The following is a 14792-nucleotide window of genomic DNA, read 5'->3' as shown; positions in this document are numbered from 1 at the left end:
AGGGGCGGGCCGCTCCCCGCGGGCCGGGCCGAGCCGGGCCGGGCCGGGCCGGGCCGAGGGGGCGGTGCCGCCGTGCGCCGGGAGCCGGGAGGCGGCCGAGGATGGCGGCGGCGTCGCCGTCGCGGGAGCTCACGCAGAACCCGCTGCAGAAGACGTGGGAGCCGTACGACAACGGGCTGCCGGCGGGGCACAGCGCCCAGCGCGGCGGTGAGCGGGGCCGGGCGGGCAGCGCAGCGGGGGCACCGAGCCCCCGAGCCGGGAGGGCGGCCGGGTTGGGGGGGGGGGAACCTGCTGGAAGGGGCATCGTGTGGGGCAGTTCTTGTAATCGCCGTGGTTCCGCGTTCGGTAGATTCTTCCAGAAGAAAGGCCTGAACGTTCTGTGGTTCTGCGTTACGGTGCCGTTTCTTAAAGCCGATGCTTTATCGGCCATCTGGCGCGGGAGTTAATGGCTCCTCGCATTCTGAGGCGCAGCCAAGCAAGGCACCGCGCTCCGAGGGTTTGGGCTGTGGCGTTTGTAAACCATCGCTTATTAGCAAGCTGCCCTGCAGGGTGTTTGTTTGTTTATTTTTCCATACTTATTTAACCCTTATTTAGGTCTCGCAGAGGTTCGCTCCCCCCTCCAGGTCTCCTCCTGGAGACAAAAGGGGCTTTGTGGCGAGGAATTGTTCGCGTTTGTCATGCAGGATGGGCTGTGGGCTCCGCCGCCGTGGCAGGCGGCCACGGGCTTCTTCATCCTTGCTTTCCTTTTCAGCCTGTGCTTAAAAAAGGACACACACACACACACACAAAAAAAAAAAATAGCCCAAACCGTCTTGATTTCTGCTAGGTAAGCAGGCTTGTGTTTCGGTGTGAAACGTTGCTCCAGCATCTGCAGAATAGCAGGCATTAAATGGGAGAATGCCGCAATAAGGAGAGGTTCGGGAAGTGTCTGTGACTGCCTTTGTAAACAGGCTAAGGAGAACATCTCGTGTTGGCTGTAACCCGGCAGCTCTTTTCCAAACGAAAGAGCATTTATTACGGCTTTGATGCAAACACTGTGCTTTATCAATAAATTAATAAAAATAAAAGAACCAAGTACGAAATCACACATTGGTCACGTGTAACCTGGTGACATATGGAATTATTATCTCTTGACTAAGAAATTAGATTTTAAAAATTTATTTCCTGAGTGTTTTTACTTTTGTAGATTTTCAGTAAGTTTTGGATGCCCAAGACCCATTATAATTGAGAAACCTTTTAGCTAGAAAGCCAGGATTGGAGATTGTTTTTCTTAATCCTGCAGGTATTTGCTTTCGCAGTGTACCTCTGGTACGTCTCCAGCCATTTGTGCTAGCCCTAAGTTCAGGCAGCCTGGATAGGGGCAGGACTTGCTCTTCTGTGATAAAAGCCATCTCCCTTGCATCAGCCCGCTGAGAACACGCTGTAGTTTTTCCCTTGCAGGGGCCTTGTCCGTGTCCTTTATCCTCCGTGTCTGCGCAGGACGTGTCGCCTCATGCTCTGATGAGCAGTGTGACCTGTGTGCCCTGCGGCTGAGCTGTGGGACTCAGCACTGCCCTGACGGGGCGATGCCTTGGCAGTACTGGGTTGACCAGTTCCATTCCTCCGCTGTTGCAGTTTCCCGGGTTAAGGATTGTTGCCCAGAAACGGTGAGCTCAAGTCTGGAGTAGATCTCTGGTCCTCAGCTTCCTGGTGGGTGCAGTGAAGCTAGTTGCTCTGACTTCATCTCCGTTTCTTGGCTGAGCAAGATGAACTCTTCAAGTGTCTTTTTGGTCGAGTTTTTAGTTCATTGTACTGCTGATGACATTGATCTCCACCACCTGTTAGTCTTTATAGTTCCAGAAGGTGGCTGAGCAGAATTGTACATGCTTCCAGGGGAGGACATAGCAGATCTGCGTTCAAAGGGACTTACCTACTCTACATGTTTTTTTTTTCTGCATTTTTCTAAAAAGTTTTAACAGCTGAATTTATCTGAGGAAGAAGAAACCTGGTTAGGTGTGTCTGGGTTGTAGCTGTTGCAGGTCTTTGAAGCACTGGTTCTTTTAGTCTGTGCATCACAAGGTCTTTAAGGAAGATCAAGGAATTCTGATTGCATATGCTCTACCCAGCAGACTGTGCTTTTACAGCTGCCGAGATGAGGAAAATAGAAATAACTATTCTAAAGGACCTACCAAAGTAAGATGTGGGAAGGAGAGAGATGTTCATTTCTATTGATAGCTTCCACTCATCTTCTGTGGTCTTTTGTGAAAGGTTTTGTCTCTAAATGGGTTGCACTGGAGCTACTCTTGGCATTGGCTGTTGGACCGCTACAAGCTCAATGAATGGGCTTCAAGCACAGGAATTAAATAGCAAAGTATGCTACAGCAAAAGCTGTTTTGAGAGACTAGTAGAGTATGTTTACAGAGTGGCAGATAAACGTTGAGCTTCCTATGGTTAACGATTATTTCCCCCCCCCAACTGCAGTTAACAGCTTTGTTTTCCCAGAGCTGGAATTTGGTCGTTCTAATGAGTTTTATTTGCTGTTCCTATAGCAGCGTGGATGTACATCAGGTCCGAAAAGAAAAGAGGAGTATCAAATTAAGGTCATCTTTGCTCTAGATAATTCTGCCCTGTGAGCTGACACCGCTTTTACGTATCGGTAGTCCCAGCCCTAGGAACCGAAGATGGAGAAAGTGAATGAGGTCAGGATGTGCAACAGGGAGACCGCTGATGGCGTCAAAGCTGTAGGAAGCAAGTGTTAGCCCGGAGCTAGTGGGTGGCAGAGCTGCTGCGAGCAGATGGTGGCACAAGGCTGGTCGCCAGAGGACAAGTATGAATCCCTCGTACAAAGGTGCTGTTTGAAACCAGTGGCTTGGAAAAAAGAGAGGAGACAAATAGAAGAGGATGGACTTCTTGAAGCATAGGAGAGGGAGGAAGAGCACCAAATGGGGAACTTTTCCCTGCAACATGCAAAGAAGGATGACAAACTGTTGGTATTGATCAACAGGAAAAGAAAAAGAATTAGTTAAATTGGATAAATGATATGGGAAAACATGTAAGCCTAGTGTGATTTGGAAGAGTGGCTGTGTTGGAAAATAGTTAAAGATATTTGTGTATGAGCCTCTAAATAGTGCAGGAGCAGGCCTTGTATTGAAGGACATTGGAACAGCAGGAATCCTTCAGTAAACTTCACATGGCTAACTAGAGCAGCCTAACACAAAAAAACTACCTCACCATAAACATTAACAAATATGGGGGGGGAAAAAGTCTCATTTTAGATGAAAAGGGATAGTTGATAATATGGTAGGTAGTAGATGAACTTGAAAATAATCAACTCTGTTTTCATGTGATGATGCAGACTTGGAGAGCTATTGAAATTCTGTGCAGCTGATCTAGGACGTAGTGTCCCAGCTCGGATTCAAAACCTTCTTCAGCATCTTGCATTATTTCACAATAGAGTCTTAAGAGGCAAGAAACGAGTATGTAGTTTATTTTTTCCTTGACTGTTCAGTGTATAACATTAGAAGGATAGGCAGTTGTCATTTTACACTGGGATGTAGCCTGCTGTGTTGTTCAGTAAATGTTTTTATTTTTTTTTAGCTGAGGTAATGATTTTGCTTAAACTTTGATATTTGATTTTAATGTGCTTTGTCACTTGGCCATTTCCCTTCACTGACTGGCGTTGTATGTTCTTCACAACGTTCTTTACTGAGGGGGTGGTCGTGCGCTGGAACAGGCTCCCCAGGGATGTAGTCATGTCACAGTTTAAGAAGCATTTGGACTGTGCTCTTAGTCATATAGTCTAAATTTTTGGGTAGACCTGTGTGGAGCCAGGAGTGGGACTAGATGATGATCTTTGTGGGTCCCTTCCAATTCAGGATACTCTATGATTCTGTGTGTGAGTGCTTTTTTTGCCTGAGGGGACACAACAACCTTTGGATGCTGCTGTTTGTAAGCTTGCAACCTTATGTGCATGTATTGCAAACATCTGTTTTAAAGGAAAAAAATGAATAAAGCAGTAGAGCACCTTTATGTGCTAGCATACAGCCCTCGTAAGTTTTGTTTTGCTGTTCTGAATGTGTATGTTCCTCTAGAAAATTTAACTAATGTTGATGGCACATCCCAGGTTGGCGCTGTCAGAAACCCTCCGGGTTTGTCCGCCTGAAGCGGTGTTAAAAAAATGAGTTTGGTTTCTTGAGAGTAGATTGTGCCTTGTTTCTGCAGCTTGCAATTATATGCTCCTTTTGCTTTTGTGCTGCAGGCTTTCTTTTAGGTGAAGTGAACGATGGAGGGGTGCTGCGTAAAGGGAAGTTGAGCATTGTGCCATTGGGAAAGATATTAAACCATAGAAGCTTTTTTATTTTGGGAGTTAGTTATATGCTACTTGTGTGGTTGTTTGTTTGTTTGTTTTTATCAGTTCACATCCTCATGTCAAAATTGCGTACATTCCTTTAAAGGAAGGGGTGACTTTTGAGACATCGACACGTTAAATGTTGTCACTTGAATGAATGTTCTTTCCCACTTGCAGTAATAAGTGTTTGCAACATTATTGAGAAAGTTGCAAAACATGGAGGATGCTTGAATTAATTTTAACTTTTGAGTGTTTGGTACATCTTTAGAACTCAACGTTTTGCTTTAGACTTGACTTTTTTACTGAGCTAATGAGCAAAATTCAGCCTCTTGAGCTATACGAGGTGATAAGGAAGAAAATAAAAACCAGCGTTGTGCTGAGTCTTACCTGTGTTTATAATGTTACTGTAAGGTAGAGAAGGAGTAAAAACAGTTGCTTTGTGTGCCCGAAGGGGACACTCGGGCAGCCTGACCTCGTCAGAACAGGAATGCCACTTGTGAGATCGGGACCAGCCGGTAAGTCCCTTGGGTTCCGCCCTATGGTCGCACGCTGGACAGCTGTGCAGAGAGATCGGAGCAGCAGATGGGACTTGTGTGCTAATCTGTACGCACAGGACTTGGATACAGGCAATTTTGTGGGGTTTTGTACATGCTGTGAGGAAATGTGTGTGAAAATACACATGAGGTGCCAGGCTTGGGCAGTAAGTGGGAGAAAGCATCATGAGATGGGTAGATTTGTGTGGGCCGCTACAGGAAAAGAATTGGGGTGGGATGGGAATTTTGTCAGTTGGAAAATTCTGCTCAGCCCAGTTGGGATGCCAGTGTGGCTTATACAGGTTCACTGGAGACCAAGTGGACCTGAGGCAGTGTGTGCAGACTTCCTGTGCAGATCCTGATTTTTGTCATCGTTTTCCCAACTGTTATTTCACTGCAGTATTACTCGGGAACATTGTTTAAAACTCAAGCTGGATATTTTAGATGAAGGACCTTTCACATTGGCTTCAAATATCAATGACTTCCCTTAAAACTTCTAAGGGCTCTGGCTTTCTCTCACATGTTTTTTAAATTTTATTATTATTTTTTTTTTGTGCCTGTAAATCCAGAAGCAAAGCTGTTAAGCTCAGTAAGCACTGTCCTCTTTGCACCTCCTAGACTTTGTTTCCCCAGAGCCTGCCTTCCTCCCGGAGTCAGAGTTCCCAGGCACGAATGTGGGACAAAGAGGAAGACGAACAAGAAAATGTAATCCTCCTGCATAGACTTGGGCACAGCAAAGTTAACTTCTAGGGCTTTCATCAGTGTTCTTCTGGAGACCTGCATGTGTGTGGATGGATCTGCTTTGGTTTGCATTCAGTCCCGTCACGTTCATTGCATGGAGAGTAGCCTCTCTTTCACGGGTTTGAGGTTAAGTACAGCTTTTGCCTGCTGTCCTGTGAGAAGTGGTGTGTTCTTTCCTTCCAGTGTGTGTTTAAGAAAGTGCATCTGTCGTAGCTAATTTGTTCGTTCTCTTTTGATGGACTTGCTGTGCAAGATTTACATGTGTAACTTAGTGGGATGGGACTGTGGGTGAGTCCAAGCTTTGGGAATCTCAGGCAATCGCAGTGCAGCAGAGCTTAGTTACACATTACGGTGAGACACTGAGGTTTAGTCTCTTGGAGGGAACTGACTCCTCAATGGAGAGACTGAGGAAATTGGTGCACATCTGGATTGTGGAATGCAAGTTAATTCCTTTGAAATACAGAATGGGGGCGATCTGTGAGCCACTTTAATATCTTCTTTCTTTTTAGGGAGTTCCTTGTAGCGGTGATAGATTCATGCAAGGTATCCATAGTTTTGTACCATTAAAACATGCAAAACCCTTGTCATTTGAAAGGAATTCCTCAAGGTGTTCAGATTATAGACACAAATTCCTCCAACTTTGTACAGTGTTTTTTTTTTTTTTTTAATTAAAAACTCTTTAAGAGTGATTATGTATATCTGTACATCCAATTATTGTGCTTCATAGCCTAGAATACCTATAGCCTTTATGTCTTCTACTAACCAACCAAGAGCAGTTAAATTTTGCTGTTTCAAGAGAGATTTTTTGTTAATAATATTTGAAGGAGAAACCATAAATACTGAGCACCTTGTCACGCCATGATGTATTACGCTGCGTATGTCATCCTTGCTTTTCTCCAAACCAAGAAAAGGTTGAGCAGTGTTGTCCTAGGCATTTAAAAATTATCTTAGGAATTGTGTACACCTTGCAGTTTCCTTTCAATGCAAGCACTGAACAGAGGTGCAGAGGGGCCTAAGACATCAGTGTCTTTTTTGCTGTTGTTTTTGTATGTCTTAAACCATAGCTGAAAAGACAGTTGTTTCTCATCTTCTACCCATATACAACTTGTGTGTCCAGCATTGTACTGCCACTGGTTTTCCTTTCTGAAATTCCACACAACCTACGAATCCCAGTTAGGTCCACTGTCCTGCTTAAGAAACCCCTGAAACAGGGAGACACTGTGCATGAGCTGCTTGAACAGTCACTTCCTCTGAGAGCACACGGATTGTAATTTGCTGCTGCTGTATAAGCTTTTGCTTTGTGGGAATGTTGTTGGAAAATAACTGTCTTCTTGTTTTTCTGTTTCAGTATGTATGACCAACTGCCCTACGCTGATTGTCATGGTGGGTCTGCCAGCAAGAGGAAAAACCTACATCTCGAAGAAGCTGACACGATATTTAAATTGGATTGGAGTGCCTACAAAAGGTGATGGACTGACTTTTGTTTGCATCAGAAGTGCAGGGGTGAGGTTAGGTGTTTTATGACCCTAATTCCCAGTAATTTTGTTGCCCAGTCTGACTACTTAGAATCTGTCTGCTTTGTTGATTTATTTTATTTTATAATTTAAAATAATACACATTCTGTGCTGTGTTTAGATGTTTATTGATCAAGTTCTAGAGTCTGTTCCTTTACCTCCATATTATGACAGATGCCTAAATCAACAGTGCCCTTTTCCCTTAACACTTTGGTTCTTCAGCTGCTCCCCCCCCCTTCTCTGTATGGGGCTGAAAAGGAAACTTGTTTACAAGCTGATGAGCAGTCAGCACTTCTGGGTTAAAGTTCTGGCTTCTCTGTCTTCTTTTCCTTGTGAACTTTGTGCAATGGTAATTCTCTGTGTAACAACACATTCTTTAACTGTATTTGTGGAATAGGTTACAGCTCTCTTTGTCTGAACATTAAGAATGCAAGGAACTGAACCAGTCACTTGTTACCATTCTCTTCAGGACTTTATACCAGTGTTTTGAGTGGGAAGCAATGGCTTAGGCTGGTTACACCGTGGCTGTGTGCTGGTGTTGAGCATTCTGCTATGTGAACTTTGAAAAGCAGAAATGTAGTACCAGGCAACAAATAAAATACTGTCCACATCTGACTGGTGGCTGGTTGAATGTATCCTGAATAAAGTAAAATAAGTAGCAGTGAACTGTTTCAGTTATAGGAAGCAGCACTTCAGAAAATATTTGTGCCTGTGCTGCTTAACAAATAGTTACAACACTGCTGCCTGACTTTACAAAAATACGGAACATGAAGTTAGTATGTGGGCTTCCATCCGAGGTTGCTGGTTATGGTTTGCCTTTGTTAGAAAGTGTGACGGGGCTTTCTTAGAAAACCACAGTCTGATAATTGTGGTCATCAGTGATGCAACGTTACTGAAGCCGAGATCAATTAAAAATACCTCACTGATGGACTGGATCGCACACAGCCTTGTGCTTCCTGTGCTTCGATGAGTGGTATGTGATAACTATCGAGTATTACTAACATTTGTTATCCATGGCTCTTAATGCATTAAAATTAGTGTGTACTTAATATGGTTCTTATCCTCTGAGACAGATGGTTAAAATTATTAGTTTATGTAAACCAGAGAAAAGATAAATGCTGTCTTTTCATGCAACGTGCATTAAGCAAGCTGCAGAGTTCAAGAATGGTCCCTGGAGGTAAATAGCCCAGGGTTGATGTTATTTAAATTATTTAAGCCATCAGTTCTGTTTTCTCTTTTGTTCCTTCCAAAATCCTTTGTCATTAAGAATTTTAAATGCTTAAAACACAAAGGACTTTTGTCTGGGCTTTTTGAAGGAAATGAGGTCAATTAGGTGCCTGAATAGAATAGTATTTCAGCGTGGATTTTAGATACTGAACTTTCGGAAGCTTTTTGAATAGTTTTAGCTGTGTGGTACTTGTGATAGCAGTTAGCATTGTAAAACTCCACAGAGGTAGGTGCTAATAATAAGGATGAACAATTATGTCACCAGATAGCACTTATCCCTTTGTTGTGCATGACGCTCTTGCAGTACCTATTACTTGATATGAAATTCTTCATTTTTGTTTATTTAAAGGGCCATGGCTTGACAACATAGGTCACCTGAACTTCTTGCATTTTCTTTCTTTTTTTTTTTTTTTTTTCTCTTACCTTTTCCTGTAGCCAGTATGGCCAGCGCTCATTAAACCTGTCACAGAATAACCTGGTTTGTACTATAATCCACCTCATACATCAACATTGTAGAATTCAAACAAAACTCAACTTTGAGGAGGGGACAAATAATGTCTTTATCCTCTCCTTGCCCTCATCCAAACAGCAGTCTATATGCTTCTGTCAGGAAAACTTAAGATTGAGCTTTTTAATCCTGTGTCTTTTTTTTAATTCTTAATTTCATTTCAGTAACGATGTCTGTTATTTCTTTCCCTAGAAATGAAGTTGGGCAAGTAGTGATACCTTGGCAGCTTCTCTGAGTACTTGTCTGATCTAACATTAAACAAAAATGCTTTGCAGTTCAGCAGAGAAAACCTATAGGTCAGAAAACAAGTTAAACATTAATTGCATTTCAGAGACCTACTTAAAGAGCTGTTGAGTGAAGTTAATTAGGGTACAATGTCATTGCCTGCTGTGTGGCAAAACAGAGCTACCTTGCCCTAATCCCCTCTCTGATACAGTGTGACACGTAGACACACGTAGACCTTTGCCCAGATAAGGAATAGCTTTTCTTTGACCACCGTTAACAGATGATAGTAAGATTGTGTTCAGTACTTGTAGTGACATTTCCCCCAATTTAAGCATTTAAAATATATATTTTTTTTATTTTTTGTTTTAGTAAAAGGAGCAGGAGTTGTGAAATGGTATATACTGATCCTTAAGGAGTAGAACTATTCTAAGGAGCAAGGTCCTTAAAAAAAAAAAAAAGAGAGAAAATTGTTTCCACAACTCGAGTGTCTTTTATCAAAAGCAAGATTGGCTAGTCCTGTTTAGAGCCCTTCCTTGCTTAAATAAGAGCTGAAAGCTTTGGGAAGTGCTGTCAGAATATTGCACATATGTGCAGAAGGAAAAGCTAGATTATTAGTTGTTCATTGTAGACTACTGAAATAGACTTCCAGCCACCCCCGCAAAACAGGAAAAGAGATTTTTATTGTTGTTCAGGCAAACTGGCGGAGAGGCATAGCCATATGGTCAAGTGACTCCACTGAAGCTGCCTACAGCTCAAATATGCTTTTGCAGTTTCTATGATTTATGGTTGTCTTTGTATTTAAAAGGAGAAAAAAAAGCACACTGAATTATTCTATCCTCTCAGGTAGTTTGGTTTCAAAGCTGTCATAACATTTATCCTTTTTATGTGAATATGTTAGTTCCCACTAATACGGTTTTCTTCTTGGCAGAATTTAATGTTGGTCAGTATCGTCGAGATTTGGTGAAGAAATATAAATCTTTTGAATTCTTCCTGCCTGACAATGAAGAAGGATTGAAAATCAGGAAGTAAGTTTTGAATGTGTTTGGCTATACAATGCTAATTGTATTATAATGGTACTCTGTAATTTGCTCTTGAAGACTGCTTTATGTTTCATTTTTGTATGCTTCAGAAGACACTTAAGAGACTGCAATATGAAATGACAAGGAAAATAAATCTAGAAGGGATGGAAAAGTGATTTATTTAGGCTCCTTAAAATCTAGGGTATTTTTTTTCCTAACTGCTTCAGTTGAAGCATCAAGATGTGGAGAAGGCAAATACTCAAACTTGATTCCTTTTGACCTTTTGGTAAGCTGTTGTTGATATGGATATTCCAGGAAATTTTCTCACAAAACAAAGGAGAAAATTATTATTATTTTAATTCTTTGTCAGGTACCAGTTACAAGGCTTGACCTTTCCAGTATCTATTTCCTATAATGCTGTTTCAGAATGGTTGTGTGGATCATAAAGAAAAAGAAAAATCACATAGCTCCTTTTCTTTCAGGTTTGCATACTGGGACTTTTCGCCTGCAGTACTTTGAATGTATTTGTCATTATCCAGTCAAATGAGCAGGAGTGATGCACTAGCATTCTCTCTCTGAGATTGACTTTTTGGCCTCCACACAGGTGCTTCATGCACTCAACCAGTGCAGTGCCTGAGCAACTGCAATACTTTGCTAATATTGCACAAAGGAAAGTGAGCTTGGGGTAAGCATTTGTGCCCAGAAGAAGCTCTTGAGGTTCCCCTCTTTCCTGGAAAGATTCTGCTCTTCAGTGTAGAGAAAGTACCTTTGGAAGAAATGATAGATGAAGAAAAGATCAGAGCAAGGGGGAGCTGCCTTTCTTATGGAAGATTCAGTAGGATGATCTTTTGATTTTCTTCATTGTTCATTTTTGTACGCTCAGGAGAACAGTTAGTACACCACAAAGTGATAAGGAAAAGAATTTCTAGAGGAATGTAAATGTCACTTGTTTAGGCTGCTTAAAATACAGTGTATTCTGTTTTTAGTTGTTTCAGGTCAAGCATCAAAAATATCTGGACTTTCCTGCTGTCTGGACTTTATTATGTGGCTCCCCTTCTGCTTGTCCTCTTTCTCTTCTCCCTTCCTTTCCACTTCAGCAGCAATTAAGGACTGCTATAACCTGCATAAAAGCTTCTGAACCTTTGTAGATGAGTGGTGCATTAGCCTTGCTAGCATCTGCCTTTTGCTTAGTGGTAGAACGAAACCTTTCATGTGCCTCCATGTCACCTATTAGACTAAATGGTGGGGAATAGCACATGAAATGGGCTGTGTGAGCTAATCTGCCTAGTTAGCAATGAGTTTATATTTATTTAGTGAAGATTTGACTGATGAATCTCAGTTCCTGACATCTGTTAACCACACTAATGTGGAAATACTGTCAGGATTGCAACGTTTTCTTTTTAAAATAAAGTTCTGCATGTGAGTATACATAAAGAGAGAGTGGTGCATTTCAGTCTGGAAGTTAGAACGGAGTAGTAATGCATAGAAAGGCTGCTGAAATGGACAGATCCTTCTGTTGGCCTTTCAAACAGATTGTAGTTCTTTGAAATAAATGGGGCTTTGCTCTATTAATGAGCAAATCATACACAATGTTAATTTTGCCCACAGTATTATTTATGTGCTACATATCATAATGGACTTTGGAGATAACGCCAATGCTGGCAAATAGGAAAGTTGATACTGAATTTATCCCTGTCCAGATTTAACACAAATATGAAGTGTTGGGGTTGGATTTTTTTGGTGTTTGTGTCTTCAGCAGTCTCCAGTACAAATTACATGGGGTTGGTGATTACAATGGGGTATTGTTTTCATGTCTCTCTAATACTTGACACTAACTTTTTTTTTACTCTCTGTTTTAGCAGATTTTTTGCCATAAGCAATTTTTACACAATAGTTAACAAGAGAAGCAGATCACAGAAAAATGCTTGTAGGGTCTTTTGGGGCCTCAAGTTGAAGTGAATGTTGAAACAAGATGAAAGGCTGAAGTTATTTTTTTTCTTTTCTTTTTGAGAATCAAACTAGGAAGCAACTATCTGTGAATAGATGATGGCTATTCTGTGTTGATGTCTGGTTGTATTGGTTGCCCAGAAGAGCACGGGACTGGTCTTTTAGGCAGATAGCCACCACCGTATTTCCTTACTATGGCTTAGTTCACGTTTGTTGGTTTTCTCATGTTTCACGGAGGGACTGATTGGCAATATGTGTTTTTTGAGGGAGATGATATAATATTTCAGGGCACATCTCAAGGTGTAAGTGTGTTGATAAGATGACTTTTACTAGCATTTGAATTGTCTTCTCTTTCATTTTTAAGACAGTGTGCCTTAGCAGCGCTGAATGATGTCCGACAGTACCTCAGTGAAGAAAACGGGCACGTGGCTGTAAGTTTCTTGATGAAGACAAATTCTTGAGATCTTTCTCTACAAAACAGGGTCTCTCTGGGTAATATGCAATCTGAGTTATTCCAGTATTTCTTCAGTATATCAGATTTTGTTCTTCTCTTGTAATTGTAAATTAGATCTGCCTTGTTGCTGAAGTGAAAGGAGAACTTAAGTTTAGGGTGAGGACTACACTGGGCAATCACCTTTGATTTGAGGGGTTAACCGGGGGTAGGATGACACTAAGAGAATTGTCTACCTTCTCCACTCTATATAATGTTCTTTTAAACACATCTGTACATCTGTTTTTTTTTTTTTTTTTTTTTTTTCACTTGTGGTTTTATTTGCTAGCTTAGTGTTTCGAGTGAATGGTAATGACTTATCGAACAAAAAGTGTCCTCAGTATTGCTAGGCAGTTGTGTTATTGATACTGAAGAAATCCCTGAAGAGAGCACAAAAAGCTCCCTTTTAATTATGGTATATCTGAGTATTTATCGGGATGCAAAATATGAGGTGTTCAACAAACTACACTGTTGTGTGTGTTGTAGGTTCACCTGAAATATGTAATATTGTTTTTTTAAAGACTATACTGACACAACTCTGGTGTTTTAATGAACTAACAGGGAAAACCATTAGCTACAATTACAAGTTCTGTTGTGCATATGAAGTAAACTTTATACTTCGGCAAAATGCTGGTATGTTCAAAGCTAAACATATTTTCTCAGAAAAGCGTCTGCATTTTTCCTTACAATTCACAGGCAGGATTTGCTAGTCTTGCAGGTCTTCTGCATAGTTTTACACGTGCATTTTCAGTACCATTGATTTCAGCATCCTTTTTATGTGTTCTTTGGCTTGTTTTCAAGCCATTAAGCTGTTGAAGTGAGGCACCTTTTAAGAACCACAGCATTGATCTCTGACAAGGGACTGTGAAAATTTGAAGATATCTTTCTGTGTATCACCAAAAGAAGCTGCTATAGAAATGTAATGTAGCCTCCATCTGTGATCATCTGTGGTCAGACTGAGATATGTAAAAATGCTTGGCCTTGAGTCAGATAAAATAAATTTATTTTCATAATTATGTCTTTTTTTCTGAGAATAGCAGTGTCTTGACTTAATAAAACATAGCAGAATGAATGGAAGGGGAATTATTTTTGTTGCATTCCTTCACATTGAGAGATTTTGAACCCTTTTTTTTTGTTGTCACTGACCATTTTTCACAGGCTATGATGCTTTTCTCATTCTTCCCATGCTCTTTCTCTATAATTATTTTTAGGTCTTTGATGCTACAAATACAACTCGAGAACGTAGAGAAACTATTTACAAATTTGGAGAAGAAAATGGATATAAGGTGAGTCAAAAAGCAGAAATGTTCTTAGTTAATGCCTGGACAAGCATGGTGATGGTAGTTTTGTCCCCTTGCCCTGTCTGTAATCTGAGTTTAGACGTGCACTAGCATTAGGCGCATCATTACTAGATGTACAGTCAGTGTAGTGTTTTGTGTCCTCAAGCATTGTTTGTGATGAAAAATTGCCCCACATTCATTTTTCTTGTTTTTTAATGTTTGTAGTCTTTGGAGCTAATCTCTTTTATGCTAGGGCTTCACTTGTATTGTCCTGGATTTACACATTCTTAGCATACTGTTTGCAAGAGCTATTTAAACTGTGGTTCTTGGTGTTGGCCAGGTTTTTCCTGCAGAAACATGTAGGGAAATCTGTGTTAATTCTGTACAAACCAAAGACTTCCTGTGTTTTTCTGCCTTCTGTCCAGGATTGTTTTGCATTTAGCAAACCTTCCATTTGCTCTAACCTTGCATCTCCACAAACCTTTAAGACAAACAGAAACCTCTTGAGTGAGGCTACTCCATTAGTTGAAAGGTTCCTACTTTATTATTTCAGAAGTGTTATTTACTATTTGTATGGCTGAATTTATGTCCTCTCCATTTATTTCTCCCTCTTACATCCTAAATTGTTCTCACTCCAAAATGTTTCCACTTAGAAGCATTGCTGGGGCAAAGGGTGTAAGGGTGTAAAGCATGATGCTTCAGGGAACTGTAAACCATCCATTTCTGCTGAGAGGGTCTGGAGAAGCAGACCTTCTGAGTTAATGGAGGAAAGTCCAAGGCAAGCACTGTTAGAAAAGTGCATAGAAGTGGTCAGCCTGCTGCTTGTCCAAGTTGGTCTCCATCCAATTCATTTTCTTCCTTCCTTCTTTCTGTACATGTGACTTCCTGTTCGGGCTGAAGACGTTTTTTGTTGAGTCAGTATGCGTAGATCCAGAGGTCATTGCTGCAAACATTGTGGTGAGTACAGGAAAGTTTGCTTAA

At 41.2% G+C, this 14792-nt stretch overlaps 1 protein-coding gene across 6 annotated transcripts in view; it reads left to right on the top strand.

The window, feature by feature from the left end:
• Positions 1-14792, top strand: part of LOC118173324 (6-phosphofructo-2-kinase/fructose-2,6-bisphosphatase 4) — a 44120-nt gene that overhangs the window by 12497 nt on the left and 16831 nt on the right. For 2 of the 6 annotated variants that reach the window (XM_035337773.1, XM_035337774.1), the window contains exons 1-6: positions 58-207; positions 6950-7066; positions 10004-10100; positions 12406-12472; positions 13743-13817; positions 14712-14768. In XM_035337773.1, coding sequence (XP_035193664.1) covers positions 102-207; positions 6950-7066; positions 10004-10100; positions 12406-12472; positions 13743-13817; positions 14712-14768 — 519 coding nt within the window. In that variant the 5' untranslated portion in view covers positions 58-101. Of the gene's footprint in view, positions 1-57; positions 208-5517; positions 5566-6110; positions 6145-6949; positions 7067-10003; positions 10101-12405; positions 12473-13742; positions 13818-14711; positions 14769-14792 lie in introns of those variants that run through there. The other 4 variants (XM_035337776.1, XM_035337777.1, XM_035337778.1 and 1 more) reach the window with 3 other exon arrangements.

Source organism: Oxyura jamaicensis, chromosome 12 (assembly GCF_011077185.1).
Source record: "Oxyura jamaicensis isolate SHBP4307 breed ruddy duck chromosome 12, BPBGC_Ojam_1.0, whole genome shotgun sequence".
Lineage (NCBI taxonomy): Eukaryota > Metazoa > Chordata > Aves > Anseriformes > Anatidae > Oxyura > Oxyura jamaicensis.
The sequence above is the reverse complement of the archived record's forward strand: the minus strand, read 5'-3'. Positions and strand labels throughout refer to the sequence as shown.